Source organism: Aptenodytes patagonicus, chromosome 24 (assembly GCF_965638725.1).
Source record: "Aptenodytes patagonicus chromosome 24, bAptPat1.pri.cur, whole genome shotgun sequence".
In the NCBI taxonomy this organism is placed as follows: Eukaryota; Metazoa; Chordata; class Aves; order Sphenisciformes; family Spheniscidae; genus Aptenodytes; species Aptenodytes patagonicus.
Window position 1 is genome coordinate 5,672,976 of NC_134972.1, and position 27,817 is coordinate 5,700,792.

General features: G+C 43.9%; 1 protein-coding gene across 1 annotated transcript in view; it reads right to left on the reverse strand.

Moving 5' to 3' along the window:
* Positions 1–305: 305 nt before the first annotated feature.
* The window catches only part of GFPT1 (glutamine--fructose-6-phosphate transaminase 1), a 38,109-nt gene continuing 10,597 nt past the window's right edge, over positions 306–27,817 (reverse strand). The window contains exons 2-19 of the mRNA XM_076359064.1: positions 27,613–27,720; positions 27,096–27,203; positions 25,588–25,713; positions 24,710–24,768; positions 21,114–21,248; positions 20,108–20,169; positions 19,252–19,331; positions 15,151–15,256; positions 13,709–13,872; positions 13,173–13,268; positions 12,772–12,869; positions 11,502–11,622; positions 9,163–9,320; positions 7,092–7,206; positions 6,653–6,780; positions 5,733–5,900; positions 5,252–5,413; positions 306–4,631 (exon numbers count right to left, since the gene is read on the reverse strand). Coding sequence (XP_076215179.1) covers positions 4,587–4,631; positions 5,252–5,413; positions 5,733–5,900; positions 6,653–6,780; positions 7,092–7,206; positions 9,163–9,320; positions 11,502–11,622; positions 12,772–12,869; positions 13,173–13,268; positions 13,709–13,872; positions 15,151–15,256; positions 19,252–19,331; positions 20,108–20,169; positions 21,114–21,248; positions 24,710–24,768; positions 25,588–25,713; positions 27,096–27,203; positions 27,613–27,720 — 2,039 coding nt within the window. The 3' untranslated portion in view covers positions 306–4,586. The remainder of the gene's footprint in view (positions 4,632–5,251; positions 5,414–5,732; positions 5,901–6,652; positions 6,781–7,091; positions 7,207–9,162; positions 9,321–11,501; positions 11,623–12,771; positions 12,870–13,172; positions 13,269–13,708; positions 13,873–15,150; positions 15,257–19,251; positions 19,332–20,107; positions 20,170–21,113; positions 21,249–24,709; positions 24,769–25,587; positions 25,714–27,095; positions 27,204–27,612; positions 27,721–27,817) is intronic.

Sequence of the window (27,817 nt, forward strand, 5' to 3'; positions counted from 1 at the left end):
ATTTGGTCTCACCTGGTGATAGAAAAGTGGTAGTTAAATGAGAATTAAGGTACAGAAGGCAATACCGACTGTTCTGCCTTAGGGGTGTTTTCTGGGCTTGCTTCTTGGTTAGTGGCAAACTCATGGTTAGGAAAGGGCAGCTGAAATATATTCTATCATCTATCTCAGACATGAAAAAAAGCCTGGCCAGTTAAGAGAGAGGTGAGTTAAGCCCTGTGTTTTTCTGCTTTGTACGTACTGCCCTTAACTTTCATAGGGATTACCTATTCTTAAATGGATTTAACTAAAGACCAGTAATTCCATTTGTTTAATGTAGGGCACTTGATTTTATTCAAAGGGTGAGATAGATACAAAAAAGTAAGCAAAAAGACAAAACCCAAATTATAAAACACTACAGACAAAAGTAAGACATCTTCTGTGTACAGCACACAACAGGAAACAAGATACAGACTGGTCCCCACAAACCAAGCCAGCTGGATATGTACAAGCAGAGGCAAATAGATCTAGAAGGGAAGAAATGGTGGTATTTGCCACTTCAGACGTCTATTTACATAAACTGAATTGAAGGCAAATAGTTTTCTTTCCTTTTATTCAAACCAAATACTTCTTTGTTTCTTCTTCTTCCTGTTTCTGATGTAGAGGAGGGACGCCGTGCTTTGAGGCAAGTTTGGTACATTCAGGTAGGATCTAAAATTAGCCACAGCTAAACACTGACGTGCTACTTCAAGCGCCGAATTTCAGTCCCTCCCTCCATCCGACACGCTGCTGCCAGGCACCTACTTGTGCCATCAAGGACTACCAGTGACAGCTAGAGAGGAGAAAAGCCTAATTTTGCACTAATGTGTTGGTCTTCCTTATGCCTTTAGATGTTTCAATCTGCAGCTTAACCAGACCTAGTGTGTCTAGGCTAGCCTTAAGGCTCCTAACTGAGCATGATTACGCATCGTGTCATGTCCATGAACTCCCTCCCACTTGACTCAGAAATGGTCTGTGTGAAGCTTTCAGCTCTTTCAGTACAGAGGGGTTGAGACTTCACAAATACGGGTGTCAAGGCAGCCTTCTGGCTAGAAGGGCGTCCCCGTCTTAGCGGTACGTAATTACCTTCAAGTCAGTAAGACCATGCTAAAAAGGAGATGGCATTTGCCATGTCATTGGTGCACCTTACAAGAACAGGGCTACCCAAATACCGGTTTGGGCTTTTTATAAGAATGTGCGTGCAGACAGTACTTATTCATCTGACACATTCAGGAAAGAACTGTCTACAGCCTTTCTTCAGTAGAGCTAGGAGGGAAAACCTTTCTGACAGAAGTATATTTCATGTACAACTTAATTTCCTATTGTGTGTGGAATAACCTTACTAGCAGGGTGGAATTTGTCTGAGATCTGTTAGGCAGAAACAACATGTGCTGAGCCTGAAGTTCTCAGGTCTTTGGTAATTAAAAAACCCCAAGGCCTATGGGCGTGAGCTTCCCCTTAAGCCTCTGTGACATAAATGAGGAAAACAGTTACTTTAAATCAAAATAAATTCTGACAAAAGTACGCAGTAATAGGCAGCTGCTATTCCAAATGGCAAAGGCCTTTATCTGTATTTACCTGTGGCTCAATTTTAGTGACAGGGCTACTGACTTTTTCAACACCTCAATTAGGAAGGAGGGAATTTTACTGGCTCAGTAAGCAAAACATTCATTTTGGAGAGCAGAAGACTGACTGGCTGTTAATAAATATCACAAGACATTCTAAAAGTTTTCTAAGGAAAAGAGAAACATCATCTGTTCATCAAAATGCAACACACCTAGACAAAATGAGGTAACGAAAGCTAAGAAGAGTCCTTTATACATTCTCACTTCACACAGGCATGGCAATTAACAACAATGAGATGCTTAAGGGATTCCCTACCATGCTCATCAGAGAAATTCTTCATAGCAAGTGTGCTCCGCAGCATTCTGATATTAAGCATTACAACATCCGACAGCCTAGTTGCAAGTAGCGACTAAACCTCTGTTTTGGCAGGCAGAGTTTTATACACTTCAGGCAGTTTGCTGGCAACTTGCAGAGTGCAGGGGGTGACTACTACCTCTACTTCTGACAATGAAGAATCTGTCATGAGTTTTAATGCCTTAAATTACAAAGAATAAGGATTTGTCTATCACAGCATAAACCCAAATAGCTCAGCAATATCTGTACAGTTACACCTGACATGAGAGTGTCAGACTTACATTTCTAACTTAGGCTCCTGTTCTTTGGTCCTCTTTGTATACAACTTTCATAAATATTTAACAGCCTGCATTATCGAACTTTTACTGAATAGCTACTTGTATTTTAACAGGGATGGCTACCATCCTGTTTGCTAGGAGACTCGGTAAGCTAGCGGACAATCATCTGTACGAGGCTAGATAAAAGCAATGCTTGCTGCTTTTCTTCTGAGTGGAATAGGAGAAAAAGATCTTAAAATAATTCTCTTGCAGGGCTCTTTCACGTTAGATCCCATGCTAACGAGAAACAGGATCTGATACTGCAAGTCCTTGTGTCCTTGTGCTGGGGGGGGAACCCTGCCTTGGTTCCAGCCCTCCACGTGAAAGGTTTGCCCAATTTCTCTTTAAGCAAGCTGAGTGGGAGGAGGAGGAAGAGGAACTGTCTTCAAATTGTTAGCATTGAACACGCATTGTTTTTTCCTTGAGGACAAGTATCGTCTTCAAATGAAGCAGGGAAGTCTACTGGTCATGTTTAGGCAGAGGCACATAACTGTTATGAGTCAGTGCCTCATCAGTAAATGCTGTATAAATAAAATGCAATATTTACTACTTTTGTTCTTAAACAGACACTGGCAGCACAACGTGTTCATAAATTAATAGTCTGAATATAATGTATTAATAAACGTACATATATTGGTTTCGAGAAGCTGTTTCCAGGAACGCAGCATGTCATTCTCATAATAAAACTAAGCCTTGAGCTGATACTGAATTGAAGTTAAATAGTTACTGTGGTTTTATACGGAGCAGAATTGCTACAGACACAGTCTTTGGAAACACCTCGGTCTCGAGCAGTCGTCTTCCATTGTACGAGTCGGCCTCGATTACTGCTACTTAGCAATAGTCTAGCATCCTGTGCAAGGAGAGCTGGGTTTTAAAGGGTAGTGGACAGCCCCCAGGCACTGCATTTGTTAAAGCAATTCTTCCAGGGAAGTGACCTGGAATATTCACCAGCTCTTGGCAAGCATTACTTTACGCCTTGTAGTGTGTTTTTCTTTTTATGGTATGTGTGTGTAAAGCTAATTCAAAACCCATCAAGCTGGTAGGAAATTCACCTTTTTGCATTAGAAAATACATAGCTAACTGCCCATTAATGACTTTGAAAAAGTCAGTGTTAAGTTTTGAAGGCATATTTTCTGTGTAATTTCCGATTCTCTGCAAGCTTGTTATAAAACTATTACCAAGGTATACATTTCTGTTGTGTCTATCGAGCCTTTTTTATCCCCTCCAATTTTAAACCAGCTGAATTTGACACAAGTCACATATGAACTGCTCCTAAATAAACCAGAACCCATGCTTTTATTAAGGGACTTTGGCTAATGTAGTAAGCCTCAGAAAGGGAGCTTTAGTGCCGTCTCTCTGCTGGAGAGCTACAAGGCAGAAACCGTCTTCTGTGCATTCAGATTAGTAAGTGACCTGCAGCAGGATAAAGCTGGTTCCTTAGGATGTGTTTACAGTGCTCAGTTCAGGGGGAAAAATCCTCAACACAGGAAGACTTCTACTTGTTTTTTTAAAAAACCACCCCAACAGCAACAACAGAACACCAGCACAAACTGAGCACTGTTCATATTCCTCTCTTTCCCCCCCGCTTTGGTAAGCATCCATGGCGAGTCAGACACTGCTTCCATTTACACTCGGAGGCGTGAGTTCCACTGTCTTCATGGGCACAACTGCAGGTATATGCTGGTGTTACACAGTGCGTTGTGGCCCACCGAGGCTACGAGATTGTCACTTGCTAGGTATTTGGCATAGATAAAATCCTTCAGAAGCAACATTATTTTCTTAGCACATTTACCACGTGCCTAAAATTTAGGAGGTTGTGATGGGTCAGTTGAGTTCCTTTTTGTACGTGAGGCAGAAATTGACCCCAAATGCTTGTTTACAGTTTCGTTCACTGTTAAAGTATCTGCACAAGCATGACCAGTAACAGCTCTTGTTCCAGTTGTATATTCTGGTATCCTGCTTCACTGCCTGAGAGCATGACAGGTAATTCATTCAATGGTTTCTCATCAACGATTGGAATGAGCCACACTGGCTAAGAAACAATGACATTATCTTAAAGTGGAGGGCCCCTTACCTAGAAGACTCAGTAATCTTTAAAGAAAACCATTTAACATCTTTCATGGAAGTCTATTGTTCAAAAAAACCCAAAGCTATTGACATAGCATGTGGAATCAATTTGACAATCACTAATGTAACGGAATTACGGTGACCTTATACACAAACAATGATTTACCAAAATAAGATTTACCTAGGGGACTTTAAAATCAAGTTATTTTGGTACCAAAAAAAGTCTTTCATTTAATTCCCCTTTGCCCCTATGATTCAGATGATCTTTCACTCTACAGTTACGGACTTGGCCAGATTTCTTGGAAAATCAACCTGCAGAGAGGGAGGAGAAAGAACACGCTTGTGAGTATTTACACACTTTGTTTGTTTGTGTATAACTTTGTAATGCGTGGAATGTTTGTTCTGTGTTTAAATTGAAATCGATTGAACATATTTTCGTGTTAATTTAGGATAATCGGTGCAGAAAAAGTCCATAAACCTCAATTGTTATGACTCCTCTGTCAAGAACTAAGGAGTTAGTCCCTTTAGTCTATGTTGTTACAGTGCTCAAATGATAGAAGGTAGAGGCCAGTGTCTGTATTAAGATCAAATGCCTAACACAGACAGACTCTGCTTGTCAAACATCATTCTGTGGATTGCTACCTTCCTTTTACCTTCCTACCAGCCCTCCAGAAACTGTACGCTTGTACCAGAAAACAGACACATGTCCAAACTCAAACTGCACAAGACTCGGCCAAGTGTACTAGACTGCCTTCAAGTTTTGTTCACAAGAAGCTTCTGTAATTGCCAGGTCTACCGTTTAACCTGGTCCTTCCAGTAGCTCAAGCAATTATGCAGGCAACCCCCACAGGCTTCCAACATCGCCCAACGCATCTTTTCCAGATCTGCAGATAGCAAACACGAGTGCAGAAGGGAAGGAATACTGTACTTACATCGTATCCTCTGAGAACCGCAAGATGGAAAGCCAGAAGCTGAAGGGGGATAACGCTCAGGATCCCCTGCAGACAGTCCACTGAATGGGGAACTTTGATTGTTCTTTTATTGTTCTTAATTGTCTCGATGTCTTCCTTATCACAAATCACGACAGGTCGCCCCTGCAACAGGGAAACTTTGAAGAAAAACAGGTCTGGAAGGTTCTTTTCTCACTGGTTCAGAGCACCAGTGGCAAGAACTTTTTACTTAATTTAGAACAAAACAGCTTTGCATCCCATGGGCATCCCTGTAGCATATTTTAAGGGGTAAACAAACCACACTAGGCTTCTGCTGCAAAAATTGCCCTTGAAACGCCCAGAGTATCTACTGAATTCACATTTTAGGCACTGACACTAAAGCAAATAGTTTGGGTGTCCTGTAAACTGCTTTTACATTAAAAGCAACATTTCTGATGCACTGTAAACTTTTACAGGTACTTACTTGCCGTGCAATGACCTGCTGGAGAGCGTTCTGGCACTTGGCATATGTATGGTCTCTCATGATGATCATGATAACGGGCATGAGTTTGTCCACCAGCGCGAGAGGGCCGTGCTTCAGCTCGCCTGCCAATATCCCTTCGGAGTGCATGTAGGTTATTTCTTTAATTTTCTAGATGGGGGGAAAAAAAATAATTCACAAAGCTTTGGGCAAACTTTTAATTTTTTTTTAAACCATCTCTGTGGCTTCTTCCACTTTCTTTGTAACTTTGTAAAAATGCATTCTGGCTCTCCTCAGAATCTATCTGTAGAGAAGCCAGCCTGAAAACCTAGATCGAAGTAATGCATCTGGGCTGAGCTGCTTGCAGGCCATCAACACTTACAGTTCTAACACCAAACCTCCCCACAGGCCTTATGATTTGCCATTAGCCAACATATCTATCATCATAGTCTTGAACTGGGCAGGCAAACGCAAAGAGGACACGTTGGCATGTCAGTGGGTGACAGCACTTACAACAACAGGAATCTCCTCAAAGGTAGAAACTGCAACATACAGGTTTTAGAAAGTACATGCTCGGTTTTGGATGCTGAGCATTCCTGGAAATGCTGCCCCAACAGTTCAAAGAACTGATTTTATTAGGGTGCCCAGTCTGTCACAACAAAGCATTCCCAGTGTGAATGGTGAAAAGTCACCCTTTTAACCCACTGTAGCCTGTGGCTGTTACGTGACCTGGGTATCTTTAAGTGGAAGTCTCAGCAGTGTTACGGGGAGTTTTAGCTATTTGACCCAGTACGTCAGCCAACACGCCATAGCTGTTAGCTGCTTTTCAAACAACTTGTAGGAAACGTGTCGTTTCCTGTGCTGAAATCTGAGGTCCATAGCTAAGTGTGTTTGAACCAGCTTTAAATAAAGAAATCTCTTACCAAAGCTCCTTCAAGACATGTAGCATAATGGTAACCACGTCCCATGATGAGAACAGACTTCTGATGGTATAGCTCTGTGGCCAGCTTCTGGATCTCATCATCCATGCTCAGCACTTCTTTAATTAAGTCTAGAAGGAAGGAGAAGAACTCAAGTTGTATGTGCTTATATGCCCGTGCCTCTCAAACTATACATACTGTTTATACTTCATACACACGGATAGCAGTAACTTGCATAAAAACTGGACTCAGTATTTTATTAGTCCAATTTAGTGGTCTGAAGACATTACAGAGAATGCGGTTGCAAAAGTTATTGCTAATAGCCACGTTGCACATACCTGATCCCCTCGGTCTTTCAAAAGCAAAGTTCAGGCACTGCTGAAGTTCGTCTGTGCTATTGAGTTTCACTTGGCAAGACGCAATAAATGCAGCAGTTTCCTACCTGGCAGTCCCTTTAGACCACGCATGATTTCCTTGCGCCTTTCCTGCATAGAAATTCTGTCATCGCACATCATCAGAGCAAACATCACCAAAGAGACAAACTGGCTGGTATAGGCCTAATAAGGGGGGAGAAGAGAGAGAGAGAGAGAGAAAGAAAACACATCATTAAGACAGTAACCAAACGGTCGTCACCTACTATGTAAAATCCTTAGACTAGCTGTTGACTTTATTCTTAACATGGTACCAAATGGCAGCTTTCCTTCCAATTAAGTAGCAAAGATGAACATGGAATTCACGGGGCAAATATTAATTTGAGCAAATCTCAAATGGAGGCAGGCAACGGCACGATCTCCTTATGCTCCAAGAGATTAAGATACAACAAGCAAAACGGAATATTTCTAAGATTCCCTGGTGACTATTAAATCCTATTTTGTGACCATACCTGTGTCCTTCTCTACTGCAAGTAAATGCTGAAAACACTGAAGACAGGCAGACCCATTGACTGGCGGTGTACAGTGGAAGCCCACCACTAACATCTGGCCATCGCAACAGGACAGCTAGCTGAAATTTTTTTGGACCGCATTCAAGGAACACAAAGGCAGCTGAAAAGGTAAGTGATTTCCCACCCCGCTTCTTTTAAGAACAGATTCTGAACTCTTCACCGTGGTAAGGCTCCGTATTTGTCTAAAAGAGCATAGTGACTGGTGTCACGGACTTTGGGGAAAAATCACCTGCACAGGCAAGGGAAATTAGCGCTCAAGTTAAGGCAATTCTATTTGCACAAACATTTCAGGCACAGTATCAAAGAGCTATTGCAAAGCCTAGCCTCTGAAGCCCTTGTAAGACAAATGTTATGAAATGGTCTGTGGTGCCAGCCTGGGATTGAAGTTGCTTAGAAATAAGATTAAGGTTTGTAGTATTTCTGTCCCTTCCTAAACAATGATCAAACAAACTTTCATGTTGCTATATTGGAGATGATTTCAATAGCTCTGAAGGAATCTAGAAAAGCTTCAGTTACGCTGACTAGCAGAGTTTGATATGGAATGTGATCTACTTTGTTTTGGTGTGGTTGAAGGTTACAGAAGTAAATAGCACCAAACAGTCATGCTAACAATGCTTGGGTTGTTTATAGTATGTTCCCAAAATGAAGTTCTGGACAACCTTAGGGCAAGAGCTTTTCAAGTTCATATTTCATATACGCGCAACTTTGGTAACTCCCCACATCACCAGAGAGAAAATGCCATTTTCAGTTATCTCCAGACTGCAATGTTGGCTATGTGAAAACAACCCAGGGACAAACAACTCGTTCAAGAGTTTCTTGTAAGAGACACGAATTTTCCATGATCAAATTCCCCAATGAACTATTAAACTCAAATGTGGTTTTTGGCTGAATTTATGTAACAGATTGACATCATCTCGCCTCTAAATATAACTAAATCAAAGCAGATTTCACCATGCAGAAGCACTTCATCAAAATGAAATGCAGCAAAGTGAGTTATTTTATACTGTATCACGCATGGCCAGATGCATCAACCACAGAATAATTCTGTTAGGTGGACATACATACTGGTTTTCCGTAAAAGACCATTCCCCCATTTGCTGAAAGTATAGTTTTAACATCACACGTTCTTTAGTAAAGCAGTGCCGCTATGGGCAGTTACATGCTGTCAAACTTTCTATAATCTTGTCTTTTAACTTCCGTTTTCATCTTTAGATCTTAGTTTAAACAGAGTCTGCACCTCAAGACAAATGATGGCAAAGAGGAGAGAATTCTTGCCTCTTAGGGAATTCTTCCCTCCAAGACCCCTTTGTTTTCAACGTTTAATATTGCTTCCTTATAATATTTCATTTACCAAAAAAAAAAAAAATGCCCTTTGCAAGATATAAGAAAAAGAAAATGAACAGTGCTGCTGGGCACATGGTCATTAACTATACACAATCATCAACAACAACCGGTAAAAAGGGAACAGAAAGCATTTAACAGAGGACCCATGCTACAGCCAACACCGTCAGGGAGAGTTTCAGTAACAACAACAATAATAATCAGTGAGGTCTATAAACTTATTACTTACCTTGGTACTGGCAACCCCAATCTCTGGTCCCGCATTGATATGGACTCCACAATCTGTCTCTCGTGATATAGAGCTGCCAACTGTGTTAGTTATTCCTACGGTTAAGGCTCCTCTCTCTTTGCAGTACCGAAGACCCATCAAAGTATCTGCTGTCTCACCTGAAAAGACAGGTATTGACAATGCTGCAGTTCAGTAGCAGTTACTGCTGTCACTGCAGATGTAAAATTGCACTGATTTCCCAAGTAGAATCTTAGAGGTTTGTATTTGCCTGCAAGTCAAAGGAGTTAGTAGTTATTTCAGCCCTGGCACACTGTGTCATATTGCTTCCTTAGAATATTTCATTTACAAAAAAAAAAAAAAATGCCCTTTGCAAGATACAAGAAAAAGAAAATGAACAGTGCTGCTGGGCACATGGTCATTAACTACACAATCATCAACAACAACCGGTAAAAAGGGAACAGAAAGCATTTAACAGAGGACCCATGCTACAGCCAACACCGTCAGGGAGAGTTTCAGTAACAACAACAATAATAATCAGTGAGATTATTAATCCCTTCTTTCAAAAGAAGACAGTGAAATCTAGAAAACACAAAACCTAACAATAGTATTTGGTGTAAGGAAAAGTCAGTGTTCTGCTACAGTTCAGGGGGAAAAAGAAAAAAAAAAGAGGCAGTTCAAGTGTATCTTCTTTAACAAAACCAACTTTCTTCCTTTTCCTGGTTAATAAAATTCACCTGGGGCAGGGTGGGGTGGGGTGGGGGGAGAACAGGTATTAGGGATAGCTGAAGTGTACAGTGGATGCAATGGCATTAAGTTACAGCTAGCCTTTTGAGTCCTGCCACCACCTTACTGCCATTGAAACCCATGGAACTGTTTGGCTGATGGTGCTCAACAACACGAGAGCTTGCAAATCTGTGATCAAAGAGCTTATGCCTAAAACTAACTAGCCCTGTTCAAAATTGTTTGTCCTATGCAAACAGAAGCTGGCTTAGATCGGACTTCACTTAACATGCCGATTCAAAAACTCTAGATAGAAAGAAGCAGAAAAAGTTGGTTTAAATGAACGTGATGGGGGGGAAGGAAACCTGGCACTGATGATCCCAGCAGTGCCGCTTGTGAGCTGAGCTCCAGAGATGGGACTAGAAATAGAAACTACTGTGTATTCCATCTAGTGTTACCAGTTTGCTTTTGTCCTAAAAGGACACACCTCTTCTGAGTACTCCTGCACGTGTAAGGTGACAATAGAGAACAAAAACCCCAAGGTTTGGTACACTTCTCCTTCAGTACACCAATGCATAAAAACTGTTCCACATACTGCACTACTTAAAGCAAGTCAGGCAGGGTGGTAATCTAAGGCTAGAAAAACAGATTTATGGGTTGGGGGAACTGAGGTTATTTGAGCTCAAAATTTACTTTGCTTTTGTATTGCCTGATGACCAAGCTCAAGTTCCGGGAAAATCTTTGTTAGCTTGCCACATCCAACACTTCAGGGGAAAGATGCATTCCCTAGTGTGCCCTCAATCGTGTTCCCTGTTAGACTGGGACAGTACAGTTTCTAAGGGGAAGAAGCGACATCTGCACGTGTATTCCAAAAACTCAGGGAAAGCCGGAACGTTTACATGAGCCCCTACAAAGAGGGGATCCGAATTACTTGATACGGAGAAGAAAAACTTGCCACCAAAAGAGTATTTTAACCTATGGAGAAAATGTAACTACTCGTTTTAGTATCAAAGCTGAAGATCAGTTATGAAAATCTACAATCGTAAATGCAACTAAGAGGAAAAAAAATTGTAGTTTTGTATTGCAGTTGTCCTTGAAAATATTTTGAATGCGACATGCATAACTTTTCTTTTTTATGCTTAAGCGTGTCTTATCTCATATTCCATTCCCAGGTTGTTGTATTTTTTGATACTTGTGTGTAATATTTTCATTTCTTTTATGGATCCGATCCACCACATAGCTTAGTATTTGGCAGTGCTTTAACTAGAGAACTAAAACTATTCAAAAGAAACTATCGAGCTGCCTTTACCCAGAGCTCAGCAGCATTTTTTTAGTCTGTTGATTGATGGAATATTTCCTCATAGAGAAAGGAAACAGAACTACTGTTACCATATGTAAGACTCAGCTAAACAAAATCATGCACCAGGATGCAGATGGACAGGAGGAGAACCACTCTATTTTTTCCCCATCTCTAGTATGTGTGTGCCAATTTCTTCTCTCACGCGTACCACATGCAATCCTACAGGCAGGCGCAAGAATCTGGCCCTACTGCCTTTTCCCTCCCAAGCTAACATTTACAGGAAAGAGGGGAGGGAGTGGGTGGTAAAACGAGACCATACCTGACTGGCTGATGAAAAAGCAAACATCGTCTCTGAAGACAGGGGTGTTTCTGTCCAAGAAGTCACTGGCTAGTTCAACCATAACAGGTAATTCAGTCAGTTCTTCCAGAACCTGACGGGTCTGGTAAAAGGAGATGTCAGAAAGTTGCATATTACATCGCGTTTAAGAAAACAAGTGTTTGGAGTACAAAAAAGCCTTCTACTTGCCACACACTGGAAAATATTACTGTCAAAATACTATGTGAAAATTAGTGCTGGATTATATTTTAATTACTCAGTATACCCACACTCAAGTCACACAACTACCGCTGTGGAAAGCGACCCTGCTTTTGGCACCACAAAAAGCCCGTGAGGCCAACTCCTCCCTCACACGTAGATTGTTCTTAAATAAGTCTCACTTATTATATAATACTACATATATATTATATAATACAGGGTGTCCTTCTATCAGACTATAACTTGTATTACTGAAGAACTCAGAAACCACCACCTGTATCCAGGCCAAGACAGAAACTTGTTTTGGCTAGTCGACGGATCACTGTTAACATTATCTTACAGACCTAGCCAAGATGAAGAAAAATTTTCTTTTCTGGTCCTTGTAAATCAGTTAACGGAGCTGTGTTTTGCAGCATTTCTAAGAGAAGCTAAAGGATTCCTCTGTGAAGTTGTGGAGTACCTTTAATTGCAACATTACGGGCTGCCAAGGTACAGTCTAGAAAGGCTTCATCTACAGCCATGGCGTTTTAACCAATGATGAGGTCAGACCCTGACGAAACAAAATTGCGTGTTGGCTGTACGCACGGCCCGTACTTCTGTAAGGTACAAAGTGAAACCTCTTCACTGTACTGGGCAAGCAGAGAGACGTCTCTAAGCAGGCGCCATCGCTGTCTGCGTAGATAGCAAAGGAGGAAATCCTTTCTGGCTCATGGCAGCCCCTACCTTGCTGCAGCATTTGCATTCTGCTCTTGCATTGTCTCTTCCCCTGCCAACTGTCTTTTATGACAGAGCAGGTTTTGTTTTTTAAAGCTTTCCATAGCAATGAAAGTCAGAGGCAACATTTTCGTAAGTATTCAAGTTCTTCAACTTTTATTTCCTACTGCTGTTGCTGGTGAATGGAAAGTCTGGTGTATGCAGATTTCAAAAGGGTCTTCATTCATCATTGCTCTGTCTTAACCTTAAATCAATCCTTAACCTGCTCAACACATGCAATACTGTGCCCGCTGTTCAATTCTAGCTCCAGTTCGCAAACAGATCAAGACTGACCACTTACTGCAACTCCAGCATGATAACTTGTCCCACAAGCAATAAGGATCAAACGACGACACCGCTGAATCTCCTTAATGTGATCCTTCAACCCACCAAGGTTTACTGTAAGCAAGATTCAGAGAGAAAAATTAGGGTGGCCAGGTAGCAGAAATTCTCCAGATTACTCGTGCTAACCACACAGCATGTTACAATCGCCACCAACCGCTTTGCAAAAAAACCAGCACAAAAAGTAATCTTGCCACCAGCGCATGTAATTCTGGAAGTGCTCCCTGTGAGACACGCGCGTCATCTTACACCAGCATGTTTTAATCTCCCGTGTCATCACCTGCTTCCTCCTCTAGAACTACTGTGAATAACTACTAGATACTGAGCTGTCAAAAATAAAGGAGGCTTAATCTCAATTACCAGTGTAGTCATCAAAGTTGACCCTTCCTCTCATCGTATTAACAACAGATTCTGGCTGTTCAAAAATTTCCTTCTGCATAAATGAGCTGAAGTTACCTATAAAAGAAAGAAAGAAAGAAACAAACAAAACAAATGAGAATACTTTAAGTTATCTCCAGGTAATTTACATTTCTCCTATGTATACAGGGAAAAGCTTGGACCAGAGTCACTAACAAGCCAGTTACCAGTCAGATTATTAAGATGACACTTCTTTTTCTACCAAAGCATCAGCTCATCATGAGAGCTAGGTGCAAGTTACTAGAATGTGTCAATGAAGGGTCAGATCCGGAATGGCAAGCCTGCTAGGGATCAAGCTTGGAAAAAACAGATGCCTCCAAGCAGGAGGCAAAATCCTCAGCCCCCTCTGATCTGCTTGGCCCTGCTTTTAACACAGGGATTGGACCAGATGACCTCCAGAGGTCTTTTTCAACCTGACTTACTCTGTGACTCCGGGGAGGACCTGTGCATCTACACAGGTGACATCCAAAAGATTTTACCCTTCATAATTTGCTGAAGTTCCATCTGCAGGGTTTGGACGGCGCGTCCGGGGTGATCGCCTGCTGTGCGTTTAATCCGGTGGATGGAAAGACGGCCATCGACCACAGCTGCTACATCATCATCTTCAAGGAAAATCACTCTGTTGGTATGCTCAATGACAGCACTATAAAAGCATACACCATTTGCCATAAGACATCATTCTTCACAGAAAGATGAGGGCTACAGCCCTATTTATAATCCAACATACAGCTTTTGAGTCAAGAAAGTTACTCATTTCAATGGAATTTCTTTTAAAATAAGAGGAGTACTGTAAAGTACATTTCCACACTGCCAATATAACTGGATTTTTTCCACCTACCTCATTATTAATTTCAGTGCCTGTTTTAAGAAGAAACTATGAATTCCTCAGACAAAGCAGCATGTGCAGCAATGTGATCTAACCGTTAGGAGCTAGAGCGCGGAAGTCAGGAAGACAGTAATTTGCCCCAGCACACAGGGTGCTCAACTATAGGTGCAGATTCCTTTCTTGTTTTTTCCGGTGACAAGCCATTGTCCCTCCCTGCATCTCATTCTCCCCATCTGTAGAACTGGGGACAGCTTGGCCACCTGTTAAAGTACTTTGAGATCTGCCCAGAAGCACTCCAAGAATTAGGTACTATTGAATACCTTCCCCGCCTGCAGTGTACTTGGGGAAGGTCAATATTGGAATTACCAGCGGGGTTTAAAATCTTTGACCAGGTTTTAGTCTGTACTCTCTCTCAGTTGAACAAGGCAAGCTGTACCGTAATACATCAGCTCCCTGTTTTAGTAGCTTTTGTTCTGACCTAGGGCAAGTCACTGAAAAGCTCTCTAAAATCAGAACACATCAGGGTGTCCTAAGACTCTCCAAAATGCTCTGACAAGAAGAGCTGCAGAAGTCAACCACAGCAGTATTTTTACACTTCTGGAACAAGTGTTCATTTTCCTAATAAAGAGAAAACCAAAAGCTCTGGAAAGGCTCCTGTCAAGTTCGTCTTTCCTCCCTCCACTGGGATTCAAATAAGCCACCTTTGATGATAAAGGTATTGCAGGCGTGAGGAGATCCCTGGAGAATCCACACAATTCTCCTGATAATTCACATCTGTCCTGTTAATTTAGGTCAGTACTCTCTCAGGTTTCCTATCACTCACCTCTGGAATCTTACCAACAGATGTGCCTGAAGAAGGATAACACCACTATTCCAAAGCGAGCATTCATTTCTTTAACAGAAACTCTCATCTAATCCACCTCTGTCTCTTTCAGGGCCATGTAGGGTAACTAGTTAACGTTTGTAAAGCAATGGCCACATATACATAATTTACTATTATTCTTAAAGAAACCACAGCCTCCCCACCTCTCGTTCAAGGCCTCAGCTTTAAATGGCATATTTTTATATATGCTAAAAGATACTGAAAAACATTACCTAGCATCAGAAGCAAAGTAGTACTCCACAGCTTTCTCCTCAACAGGGAAAAGGCAGGTGGTACTGTCAACGCGAGACAGGTTGCAACTTCCCTTCTTGTCTTTACCTGGAAGACACGAGGATTAGGTACTGCGTATACTGACAAATCTGGAACGCAGCTGCAGTGTCTCAACCAGAGGCCCCAAGGACAGTACCAACATGAAGCACTATTTTCATCACCGTGCGTGGTCACAGTAAATTTAACAGCGACATTAGAAGAGGGCAGCATACTAGCACTCATGTTATTGTGCCCTTTCTCAGTTTGCTTGCAAGGTTTTGTGTGCTTTTGAATTAAGTCTGCAAGTGTAATGTTAGTGCAGAGTTTTAAGTTTAGAGGAAAATATCAGTAAAAATTCAAATGAAAGTTTACGTGTGGCTCCACTAGGAGAAGAGAACTCAAGCTGCTTTATGAGCAGTCACATTTACCAACATTTTCCCGGTTGAGAAATGTTCCCTGTTTATCATTTTAAGTTTCTCCCGTGCTCCTGTTTCACTAACTTTCCTGAGGCTTTGAGAAATCGAGCAGGATTGCTCTTTCTTTGTCAATTATTCTCAGCGCTGGGGAAATTCTTTCAGAGCTGCCATCTGTGCAACCACACTGTTCCACTGAGCACCGGCAGATGTAACCCAAACCTATTTTTGTCTGGCTGAGCGAATGTGTTCAGACACAGATCAGGAAATACACGATTAAGTACTCGGCGTTGTTCCTGAGCTATCAAATACGACCGCCTCATTCGGATCGAAAAATTGTACAGCTGGTAAACTGCTGCGAGTCTTATGCTATTGCCAGGGAAGTACCTAGGTGTACTGAAGGACATCAGACTGAGTCAACTTCTGAAAAACTTGTACTACGCCTTTAAAAAAGTTCAGTATTTCACCAGGGATCCTTTCGCAAGTACTCTGGCAATTCCCAATACTCCGCCTCCTCTTTAACTGCAGAAAATACTTCTCAGTGGCAAAGCTCATCAGGAGCGCAGATGAGGACCAAAACACCTACTGCTCAAACAAAATTATTTGCCAGTCATTGTGCACGGTACGGTAAGGGGTGGGGGTGGGTTAATCGGCTTATCTAGCAAAATGTGACTATTGCTGAAGAATACCAACATTGAAGTTACTCTCTCATATATTTGTTCCATGAGCTCTAATGTTGCATTTCATCTACTGGATACTGATCTGATTCAGTGATGTAAGTAGAGCTTCTGATGTTTAGATTTATACTTCTGCAAATGAAAACGTAAAGAAAAAATACTGCTTTCATGTTGATACTTAATAAGAAGGTTCCACTCAGCCAACAATTTAGAGCCCTCCACTTCAGTTATTAAGTCAGTAAATGAGGAAAACAACTCCTTTGTCGTTGAGTTGAGACAGGACAGACTGATTTGTTGTTGAGAAAGGACAGAGCAAAGGTGTTAGTGGCCGTTCTCCAACAGAAGCACCATGATCAAACCATGCAAATTTTGTTTCTCAAAAGACAACGTTTCCCTGCATTGCCTTTATTATGTTGCGTTGCTTTCCTGCATTACAGATTCTACACTGTAACTGGAATGTGTTCTTACTGTGTACATACACATACACCGTATGTATATCTTACCAAGGCGTGATTGAAAGTTACAGTGCGTATTATCAGCCAATTATGGTTGTTACGTTAACTATGGATTTGTCCATAGATTGTCCATTTATCTATGGATAACCTGGATTGTTGCTCTACAGCACCCACCTCCCATTTACCAGAATTTAGAAGTGACACAGAAGTAATCTTTTAATCTTTTCCCTTCTAAATCAAAGAACGGAGACATCACAGAGAAGTAACAGAGGTACAGTAAAAATGGGCGGGGGGGGGAGGGGTATGTTCTGAGTGCATTTTGGTACCACCTCACTCTCCATTATGACAATCCCAAGCATACGGCAATTCTGCAAAGGTCCTACAGCACAGATTTAATATAGCTGCTTCTTAATAGATTCTTCCGTGCTTGCTTGAGCAGCATTAAAGTTTTGATTTCTGTAAGAGGTGTTTTCAGATGACAGCATTATACAACTAATGAAACAATGATTATAGTCAAAGATTCTCTAACCCAAACATTTCATATCGTCCATTTTTCAGAAAAGCCTTAGTGCCTCTGAAAGCTGAGGGACTTCGGTTCTTAAAACCCCTGGGAATTCACCTGACTTCATAATTTTACTCTAAACGCTTCACAGTGACTTAAGAGAGATACGTTTGGTAAAAAGAAACAAAACGTCGCCTAATTATTTGGCTTCAGGTAAACCAGGCTCCTGACAGAGAACAAACATAGTTCACCTTTCAACAAACTGAGGTTTGTTTCTCCTTCGGCAAAAGCGCACAGATTTCACCCACTGAGTGCCTGAGGCTGGAATCACATTTATTTACAGTAGCTAAGAATCAGATCCTTTCCTCCTGTAGAAAAGTGCTCTCCTGCTTCAGATGTGGACTTAGTTCATCACATCACATACAATAGGCTAGTCTTTAAAAAAATTAAAGTATGTAATGTGAATTAAAAATGGTTCACCCTGATAAGCGAGCAAAGGGAAGTAAGTTCCACCCTCAGGTCAACCTTACTGCTTTTACCAGAAGCTGCAGTTCAGATTCACACCAGGATCAGGAGGGAGGACGTAGCTTTTTGACGATCTGAATTCCAGAAGGAATTTTGGAGAATGCTTGCATCAGGATTATTAGCAGCCTCCTAACAGGGTTTCACTTTATTGTTTTGTGGGGGTTTTTTAAAGTAATTTACTGTTTCCTTCTGTAATCAGAGCTGCAGGGAGGACGCAGCACAACCTGCACTAAGTCATCAATTTTGTGCATACGCTGAGCACAATGTCAGAATATTTGAAATGGGATGGGTAGACCGATGGGTGGATTTCCCTCTGTGTGTTGCACATGGTGTTTCTGATCAAGAAGGAATTCCGATTATCCCATTTGTTTCACTACACTACACAGAAAGCAATAACCACATATTAAAGAGACAATGCATATGTGTCTTATTTATGATTCCTTTCCTAAGGAACTGGAGGATTTGTCTGAAATTTGAAGTATTAGATTTTCTCTAATTAGATTTAGGCACCTTCCTCCATTTTTATGGATATTCCATCAAAAGAATGATCCATAGATTGTACAGCTGAAAGTGTAATTGGAAAAAAAAACACACAACAAAACAAACTTCAGATCATCATGAAAAAAAAAAGTGTTACATACATACATTAAGGATTACTGCTAATTAACCAACATCAACCAAGAGTAAACACAGACAAAGCTTACTGGGACTGGTTCTTCACGCTACATTGCAGCAAGCTGTCATTAGCAACTCCGTTAGGAAGCAGCAAGACAAACTGTGACAGTAAGTCCTTCTGATCGCTGCAGTGCTTAGAGAACTAGTCCAGTGCCCAGTAACTGAACAGGTTCAGACTCCTCCGACAACAGTAAATTACAGGATAATTCTTAGCCACTTTTCATTTTCAAGGGTGCAACTACGTGTCTACAGTGGTAAAACACACATGTGAGAGATGGACAGACAACATAAATACAGATTGCCACACAGAGGGTAACAGCAGTCTACTTTTTAAAAATTATGTCAGGGGGGTGGGAGAAAGGTTTGTGATAGTGAAAAGCCTACGGCCTTGAACGCACAGCCATCTTTCTTCTTGAAAACAACCAAGCCCATGAATGCCAACATGCCACACACAAAATAGAAACTTGGGTATCTAAGTTTAACTATACTGTTAACTTTACTATACTTGAACTATTCTATCCTATTTTATTCCACTCTGCTGCATTAAGATGTGTTTTCCTTGCAACCGCTGGACATTAAAGCTTTGATTATACAACTACAGACTAACTTGAGATATATGGTGGTATAGCATGTGGTTAAAAATTTACTTAAAAAAAACAGAATCTTTTTTTTTACAATGGTTTAATTTACAGATGAAAGTTTAAAAGTGTAGTATGTATTCCAAAGCACGCAATTGTTTGTGAAACTCTATGCTTGTACATTGGCCTGCGTGTGACTGGAACCTGGTTCCTATGGGGAGGGGGGTGCTCACACTTACCCGTCCGGTAGAGGATCGGGATGTGGTCGGTGGAGAGCTTGTGCTCACTGCGCACTCCTATTAGCAGGGGGCTGCCTCGCCTGCAGGAAGACATCGAGTTACAACCCTCAGTGCCCAAAGATTCATCACCCTGACATCCAACCTGAAGGGACTGCTGTCCTCCAGCACAGCAACTGAACTGAACTCAAAAAGAGCGAGCTCCTCCCAGATAAGTTGTTAGTGCTGCAAACACAGGAGGCCACAAGACAGAGCGAAAGAATCTCTGAATAAACACAACGCAAAGACGTGAGGGATCTGTCTCAAGTTTAGCAGAAACTCTGCAAGAGTAACTGCAATCCCACAGACACTCGAACCAGGAACACGCCGGCTGTTGCTCACTGTACGTATCTACAAACAGCTATTGGCACCGAAATTCAAAACCTGTGCTAGGCACATGTATGGTTAAACCAACCCGACTGATGCTGACGTTTAAAAGCGGAGCAGAAAACGCGAACACCAGGCTGGCCCAACTTCAAGTCAAACAGAGGACTTGTCCAAATGCTGCCACAAATGCAAAGACAAAGGGAGAGAGAAAACCAGCTTTCAAAGCTCTCACAACCAGAGTCTACAAAAAAAGCTGTTCCAGACCAGTTGTGATACAGGTGGTCACTATGAAATTTTCGAAACATTTTGGGGAATTTTCTGTTACGATAAATGGAAAACAAGAGAAAGAAAATGAAAAACAGCAGCCACACCCACCCCAGCATATACAGCGTGATGAGAACAACCTCTACTCCATCATCTTCTAACTTGAGGGGACAAAAAAAAGGGACATATAGGGTGCAACAAGAACGTTCTTTCCCACAGCAACACTTACCTGGTACCGACCGCTTGACCAGGATAATGAACACTTTTGAACACAAGGGCGAAAGCACCTTCCTGGAACGAAAGAAATACAAACTGTTTATCCTTTCATTTGAGGCCCGGGTGACCATTTCAGGATTCCCAGCGCAGAAGCTGCACCCGCGTTTCTACAAACAAGAGATACCAAACAGAAGACCTCACGGCCGTCTTCAGAACCACCGAAAGCTCTGGAAGGGCGTCCCTCCCCCGAGCCCGGGGTGCTCATCCTCAACCGCTTCATGAGTCTTCTGGACTTCCAGAAAGACACTGCGCTCGGACATCTGTGGCTACACGTGCAAGTGTTCCTGCGTTAGTTCAGAGTGCAGTAAGGGGACTTACAAAGGCAAACACCTGGCAAAAGAAGCGCCAAAACTTTGGGGTGTTTGCTCAGGTGCGATGCCACCGAACGTAGAGGTGAGCCACCGCAATCTGCCAGCAAAACGTGTCCTGGGTCTATCGCTACTAACAGCTCCTGCCGGGCAAATCGGCAGGATTTGTGCACGACTCGGCAAGAACTGACACGTGGAACCACACGCTATGCAGCGAAGTTCCCACAAGGGGTCAGCATCTCTTCCAGATGGAGGTTTCGGGGAAGATTTGAAGCGTGGACTTATTTTCATCCTCCCACACCGGCTCCCACCCCCTGCACGCTCGCCACCCCACACACCAGGGACTGGCTGCCTCGAGATACTGTTGTGCCCCAAAATTTAGACATTTTTCACATGAGTATTGCCTAATGTTGAGGAAAAACGAATGTATGTCTGAGATGAACTGTCAGAGGTGGGAAAGACAACACCACTCCGTAACGTGTGCTGCAGAACGTCCTGTGGCACAGTCTGGCACAGGCACGGTGCTGCACCAGCCAGCTTACCCTGGGCAGTACTGGAGTGCAGTTGTGCCTGTGTCTGTCTGTCTGTATTGGGGTGTGCGTGTCCCTGTCTGTCCCCATGTCCCCACCCACCCCCTGCTCCCAGCATTACCAGCTGCTGGATGACCCTCTCCACCAGGGTGGTGAAGCTGATGTCGTCGCTGTCCCGGTTGTCGTACATGTACTTGACCAGTTTGGCGATGCTCTCCGTGTCCGTCTCCGACTCGAAGTCGTAGCCCTTGCTCTCCTGCAGTGACAGCACGCATTGGGTAACCAGCCCTCTGCCTTCCCTTCCCACCTTGCTCTTCCTTCCTTCTTTCGTTTTCTCATTTGCTTTTCCTTCCCTTTCCCTCCTTTTTCCTTCCTTTGTTCCTGCATTTCCTTTTCCTTCCTTTCTCCTGCCTTTTTCTTCTTTCCTGCCTTTCTTTTTTCCTTTTCTTTTATTCCTCCCTTTCCTTTTCCCTGCCTTTAACTTTTCATTCCCTGTTTTTTTCATGCCTTTCCTTTTCTTTGCTCTGGCCTTCCTCCCCACCTTTCCTTTTCCTTCCCTTCCTTTTTCTTCTTGCCTTTCCTTTTTTCCTTGCTTTTATCCTTCCATACTGCATTTCTTCCTTCCTTTTTTCTTCCTCTTTTTTCCATCCTTCCCTCCTGCCTTTTGTCTTCTTTTCTTTCCTGCCTTTCATTTTTCCTTCTTTCCTCTCTTCCTTCATACTTTCCTTTCATCCTTCTTTCCTGCCTTTCCTCTTCCTTTTTCTTCTCTTCCTTCTTTCCCCCCTACATTTCCTCTTCCTTCCCTCCTGACTTTTCCCCTCTTATTTCCTGCCTTTTTCTTTCTTCTTTCCTGCCTTTCCTTTTTATCCTTCCTGCATTTACTTTTTCCTTCCTTCATCCTCCTTCCTTCATAATTTCCTTTCTTTCATCCTTCTTTCCTGCCTTTCCTTTTCCTTCTCTCCTGCATTTCCTCTTCCCGTTTTCCTTCCTGACTTGTCTTCCTTCTCTTCTGCAAAATTTTCCTCTTCCTTCCTTCCTTCCTGCCTCTCCTCTTCCCCCTTCCTGCCTTCTTTCCTTCTTCTTTCCTGCCTTTCCTTTTCCTTCTCTCCTGCGTTTCCTCTTCCTTTCTTTTTTTCCTTTCCTCTTGCCTTTTCCCTCCTTCTTTCCTGCCTTTCCTTTTTCTTTCCTCTTCCTTCCTCATACTTTCCCCTTCCTTCATCCTTCTTTCCTGCCTTTTCCTCTTCCTTTTTCTTCCTTCTTTCCTTTTTTTTCTTTCCTGCCTTCCTTTTTTCTTTGCTTTCCCGCCTTTCCTTTTCCTTCCCTCCTGCATGTCTTCTTCCTTCCATTTTTCCTTCCCTTTTTTCCTCTTCCTTCCTTCTTTCCTTAGTCCTTCCTTCTTCCCTTTTCCTCTCCCAACTTTCCCTTTTTTCCTTCTTTCCTTTTCTCCTGCTTTCCTTCCTTGTTTCCTTTTTCCTTCCCTCTTTCCTGCCTTCCCTTTTCCCTGCCTCCTTTCCTGGCCTTCCTTTTTCCTCACCCATCCTTCTTTCCTTTCTTTCCTCCTCCTTTTCCTGCACTTCCTCTCCTTCCCTTTCTTCCTTCTTTTTTCCTTCCTCCCTCCCTCGGACTCCTTTTCCTTCCTCCCATTTCCTTTTCATTCCTTTCCTTCCCTTCCTTTTCTTGCCTCCCATTTCCTTCCTTCTTCCCTTCATTCTTTTTCCTTTCCCTTTCCTTCATTTCCTTGCCCTCCTTTTCACTTCCTTTCCCTTTCATCCCTTCCTCTTCCCTTTTCCATCCATCTTTCTCTGCCACCCGGATGTGCCTCCTTCCTTTTCCTTCTTTCCCTTCTCCTTCCCTCCTGCCTTCCCACTCCGTTAGCGCGAGTGAGGGAGTGGGAGAGTGAGTGCGAGAGGGAGAGTACAGGAGGAGTGGGTGTGAGCGTCTGGGAGAGTGAGGATGAGAGCGCGTGCGAGTAGAAGAGTACGTGCGAATGGAAGAGTGCGTGTGAGCACGCACACGACAGTGCAAAAGGGAGGGGGGGAGTACGTGTGTGTGCGAGAGTGATGTGACTGCAAGAGGGAGTGTGAGTGGGGGCTGAGCGTGCACACAGAGCGTACGGGGGAGAGCGGGTGTGCGATTGCGAGTGGGGGAACCAGCAGGGCAAGTCGAAGTGGGGAAGTGGGGGGAGGAGTGGGAGTGAGTGGGGGAATGAGGAGGTGGAGCGAGTGGAGGAGTGTGAGCGGTGGAGTATGAGTACGGGGTGAGAGTGAGTGGGGAGTGTGAGTAAGGAGTGTGAGATGAGTGCATGACCAGAGAGTGTGGGCAACGGGGTTGTGAGTAGGGGAGCGAGGAGTGTGAGTGGGAAGGGGGGGTGGGGGGGTGGGAGGGTGAGTGGGAGGGAGAGGGTTAGTGGGGGAACGAGTGGGGGCATATGAGTGGGGGAGTGAGAGTAGCGAATCGAGCATGTAAGTGGGAGAGTGTGAGACTATGAGTGGGGAATGAGGCAAGTGAGTGGGGGAGTGAGGAGGAGTGTAAGTGGGAGGGTGAGGGTGAGTGGGCAAATGAGTGCAGTGAGGGGGAGTGTTTGAGTGGGAGAGTGTGAGTTAAGGAGTGAGTGTGCATATGAGCAGGGGAGTGAGGAGGGTGTGGGAGTGGAGGAGACGAATGAATGAGGCGAGTGGGGGAGTGAGTGTGAGAGGATGAGTGGGGGAATGGGGTAGTGAGGGGTAGGCTACGAGTGAGAATGAGGAGCAAGAGGTGGCGTGGGGGGTGCAAGAGGTGGGGGTGAGTGCAAGAATGTGAGTGGGGAACAGGGTAGTGAGTTGGGGCATGAGTGAAGGGGGTGTGAGGGGAGTGTGCGTGGAGTGAGCGGGTGAGTGAGGGGGTGAGAGTAAAGGAGTGAGTGTGAGAATGTGAGTGGGGGAGTGAGTGGGAGAGGGAGGAGGAGGGGGACTGTGAGTGGATAAGCACGCGTGGAGGAGGGAGAAGGAGGGAGCAGAATAATGAGGGGTGTGTGAGTGGGGGAGTGTGAATAGAGTGAGTGTGAGAATGTGAGTGGGGAACAAGGGGAGGAGTGCGAGTGGGGGAGAGAGTCGGGGAGGGAGAGAGTTTAAGTGAGCGAGTGCAAGGGGGGAGCATGAGTGGGAGAATAAGAGGGGGAGTGTGAATGGAGGAGAGGGAGTACGAGAGGGAGAGTGAGTGGGGGTGTGAGGGATCGAGGGGGGAGTGTAAGTTGGGGCGTGCAAGTAGGGTAGTGAGTGTGAGTGCAAGAATATGAGTGGGGGAATGCAGTGAGTGGGGTGTGAGGAGGAATGTGAGTGGGAGGGTGAGTGTGAGTGACAGGGGAGTGTGAGTGAGGTAGGGAGGGAATGGGGGAATGTAAGTGTGAGAACATACAGAGTAGGAGAGTTAGTGTGAGAGTGTAAGTGGAGGAGTGCGAGTGTAAATATGAGCAGGAGCGGGAGTGTGAGTGCAAAAATATGAGTGGGGGAACGTGAACGGAGGAGAGTGAATGTGAGTGGGGGAGTGGGAATGTGAGTGGGGGAGCAAGTGCGAGAATATGAGGCGGGGAGTGAGCGGCGGAATGTGAGTAGAGGAGTGGGACAAGTGGGGGAGCGCGAGTGGGAAAGTGAGTGTGAGAATACAAGTTGGGGAGTGAGTGGGAGTGGGAGAGTGAGGGAGTGAGTGTCACACACACAAACACACACGGGGGTCACTCACCAGGAATTTCCGCAGGTCTTTGTAGTTGGTGATGATGCCGTTGTGGATGACGATGAACTCTGGAGACAAGAGGAAAGGCCCCGCTCAGCCCCACGCCAGCCCCCTCGCCTGGCAGCGGGCACCCGCGGCCGTGTAACACAGACAGCAGAGACCACAAAACTTCACTGTGTGAAAAGCCGTACTCGGCAGAATAAAGAGAAGAGTTTCACCTCCTGGTGTGATTCCCTTGCTCTGCCCCATTTGGTGTGGCTGCTAACGGCAGAAGATAATAATGACCCAGGTGGGACTAGGGCTACTGAGATCCCGCAAGGTTTCTGGGGGCACTTAAGCTCTTGGCAGTTTCCAGCCCGCTGGAAGCGATTAAAACACCGCGCTCCTCCTGCCAGCTTGTCGGTGCTGCTCCTCGGGCAGCTACACTGAACACTAACCAAGCTGCACGCTGCAGCAGCACAGAGCAGACCAACCCTCTTCCATACAGCGGCGACTATGAAAAAACCATAAACAAATGGGGGGAAAAAAAGAAGTATACAAGATTCCACTCCAAAGAATAGTCACGAAAATTCTTACCATCCGGTTTCATTCCGTGTTTACCTCCTCCTTGCACTGTGCCTGTGCACCCACCGAACCTCTGGGCACTAATCCCAATCCTTCCTGAGAGTATTCACTGCTGCGAACATACCCCGCGGCCAGAAATCGAGTCCAAACCCCTCCGGCTTCACAGTAACTGGGCTCGGCCTCATGGCCTGCAATAAACCCACTGCCCCTGGGCCCAGCCACCCCTCCCCGTGACACACCAGGCACTGGAGACGGCAGCAAGCTCTTCCAGACGCTCCAAGACCTGCTGAGGAGCGCACGGTTCCTCAAGCAAACACACTCACCGTTGTTTTTATCCGAGCGTTGCGGGTGGCTGTTGATAGGGCTGGGCTCACCGTGGGTAGCCCAACGGGTATGGGCGATTCCAAGGTGTACATCAAACTCGATGTCGAGGTCCATGTCCTGTTGCTCTGCAGCAGAAGTAGGAGAAGTTTTTAGTACTGAGGGGCTGTCCCTACCCCAAAGTCAACGTGGGAGTCTCACCAGGCCTCCGGGGTCCACAGGACAGCAATACTGACAGGGAAACAGAATCAGCAAATCCAACGAAACATCAAGCGTGTTTTCAGGGGATTCAGAACACGGATGCACACAAGCAACCTCCCTGCACTCCTCACCCCGCCAAAATACAAAACAACGTTTAAGAAAGAACCCGACCTTAATTTCTCTCTCTGGGGTGCACCTTGCCCTCCTGTCACCTCCCGTACACTGTCCGCTGTGACTGAACCGGCCCATTTCACGGTTACATACCACTATGGTTAGAATATTCATCATTAACCCTTGTCTCTAGAAAGCATACCGTTAACTTTAGTATTTCTTTGGGAAAAAAGATTCCTTTTGTTCTACAAGTGTCCCCACAATCTCTTTAAAACTGTACACCCTGCAATTTTCTTGAGCAGGCAGAAATATTTTGAATATCTTCTATTTCTGTAACGCACATACCACCTCACCTGGCCTTTTCAGTTCCTGGTTTTCTCTACGCTAAGATTAGATCTGCCCACCTTCCCTTTGGATAAACAGCACTCCGCACTGTGAGGTTAACACTAGCACGAGGTAAAAAAAAGTGAAGTTACAACAACACAGCAGCTCTTGAATGCAAACTAGAGATCTTGACTCCTCTGAAAAGCATCTTCCCGTTCTCACACGGCGTGCCTCTATGCCACACCCAACAACTTTGTGTTTCTCTGCATTCTGCACAGATTTAATGAACTTAGCGTTTAATTCGAGGGAATGGAAAGAGGTAGAAACGGATGCAGAAGACCTCGCTCTCTGTGTTCTCATCGATTTGACAGTTACACACATACGTTAGTGCTTTCCTGAAGCCAACTGCTTAGCCCATCGCTACTGGGATGGACAGCTTAGTTGGGACAAGCATTACATACGAAAATTTAAAATTCAACTGGTGAAGTTATCAGAGCATTTTTCTTTTTTGCCCAAGCTCTAGGTCTCTGATAATTATCTCCCAGTAATTCCCCTTTCCCCAGTTTAAGGAGTTTTTTGCTTGGGGTTTTTTTTGTCTGCTTTCTAAAATGTATTTCAGGTCTGTTTTATTTTAAGAGGATGTGACTCATTTGTCTTGAGAAACCAGGACTTCTCTGTAACTTCATGACAACATCCACAGGATCACTGGGTTCTTCACAGCACACGTGTGAGTGTTTACATCTCTGGCACTTTACACACAGTTATTTGGAAATACAGTGTTTCAGGGTAAAACAGGTGATATTCAAAACACAAATGAGATGAGAGGACATTTCAAGGACAGCGAGCAGGCAAAGAACGAAAGGGAAATACGTACTGTGAACCTCTTCGTCCAGAGCCTTCACTTTCCCCTTCTGTTTGATAAGCTGGATTTTGCAAGCATTAGCTTCCCAGTCTTTGTCGTTTCCGCCATCAATTCCCACACCTAAGCACCGCCACGGAATAATGAAGAAAGAGTGTGAAGTGCAGGAAGTATATTACAGTATTTTACATAAACAAATGCTGATTTTTTTTTTTTTTTTACAGTGCCCTTTCTCCCCTCAGCTGACCCTCCGAATAAAGGCAAGAGACCACTTAGACTAGAAGTGAGTTTTCCCTTTGTCATCTTGTAGGTATTTTTAAAGCCTTCGACAACAGGCATCAAGAACATTACAGAAATCTGTATATTGAAAGTTAATCCAAACCTCTGACCACATGATCACAGGCACATCAATTTGCGTTTCAGCTTTCTTCAAAAGCAGAAGACAGTAGAAACCATTTGCAAACACACCACGAAAATCATCATTTACAGGCCAAAATTCAAAAAAGAACCGCTGTTGCTTGGAGAGAGCTACCTGCAGAATCATAGCCTCTGTACTCCAGCCGCTGGAGCCCTTTGATAAGGGTCTCCAGGATCTCCCGTCTTGTCCGGGGAACATGGTAGTTCAGGTAAGCAAAGATGCCTGTATGGGGGAAAAGAGCATAATCTTGTACCAAAATCACAGCTGAGGAAACTCTGTATGTGCCATCTACTTAGTAGGCACGCTAAGTTAAAACTCA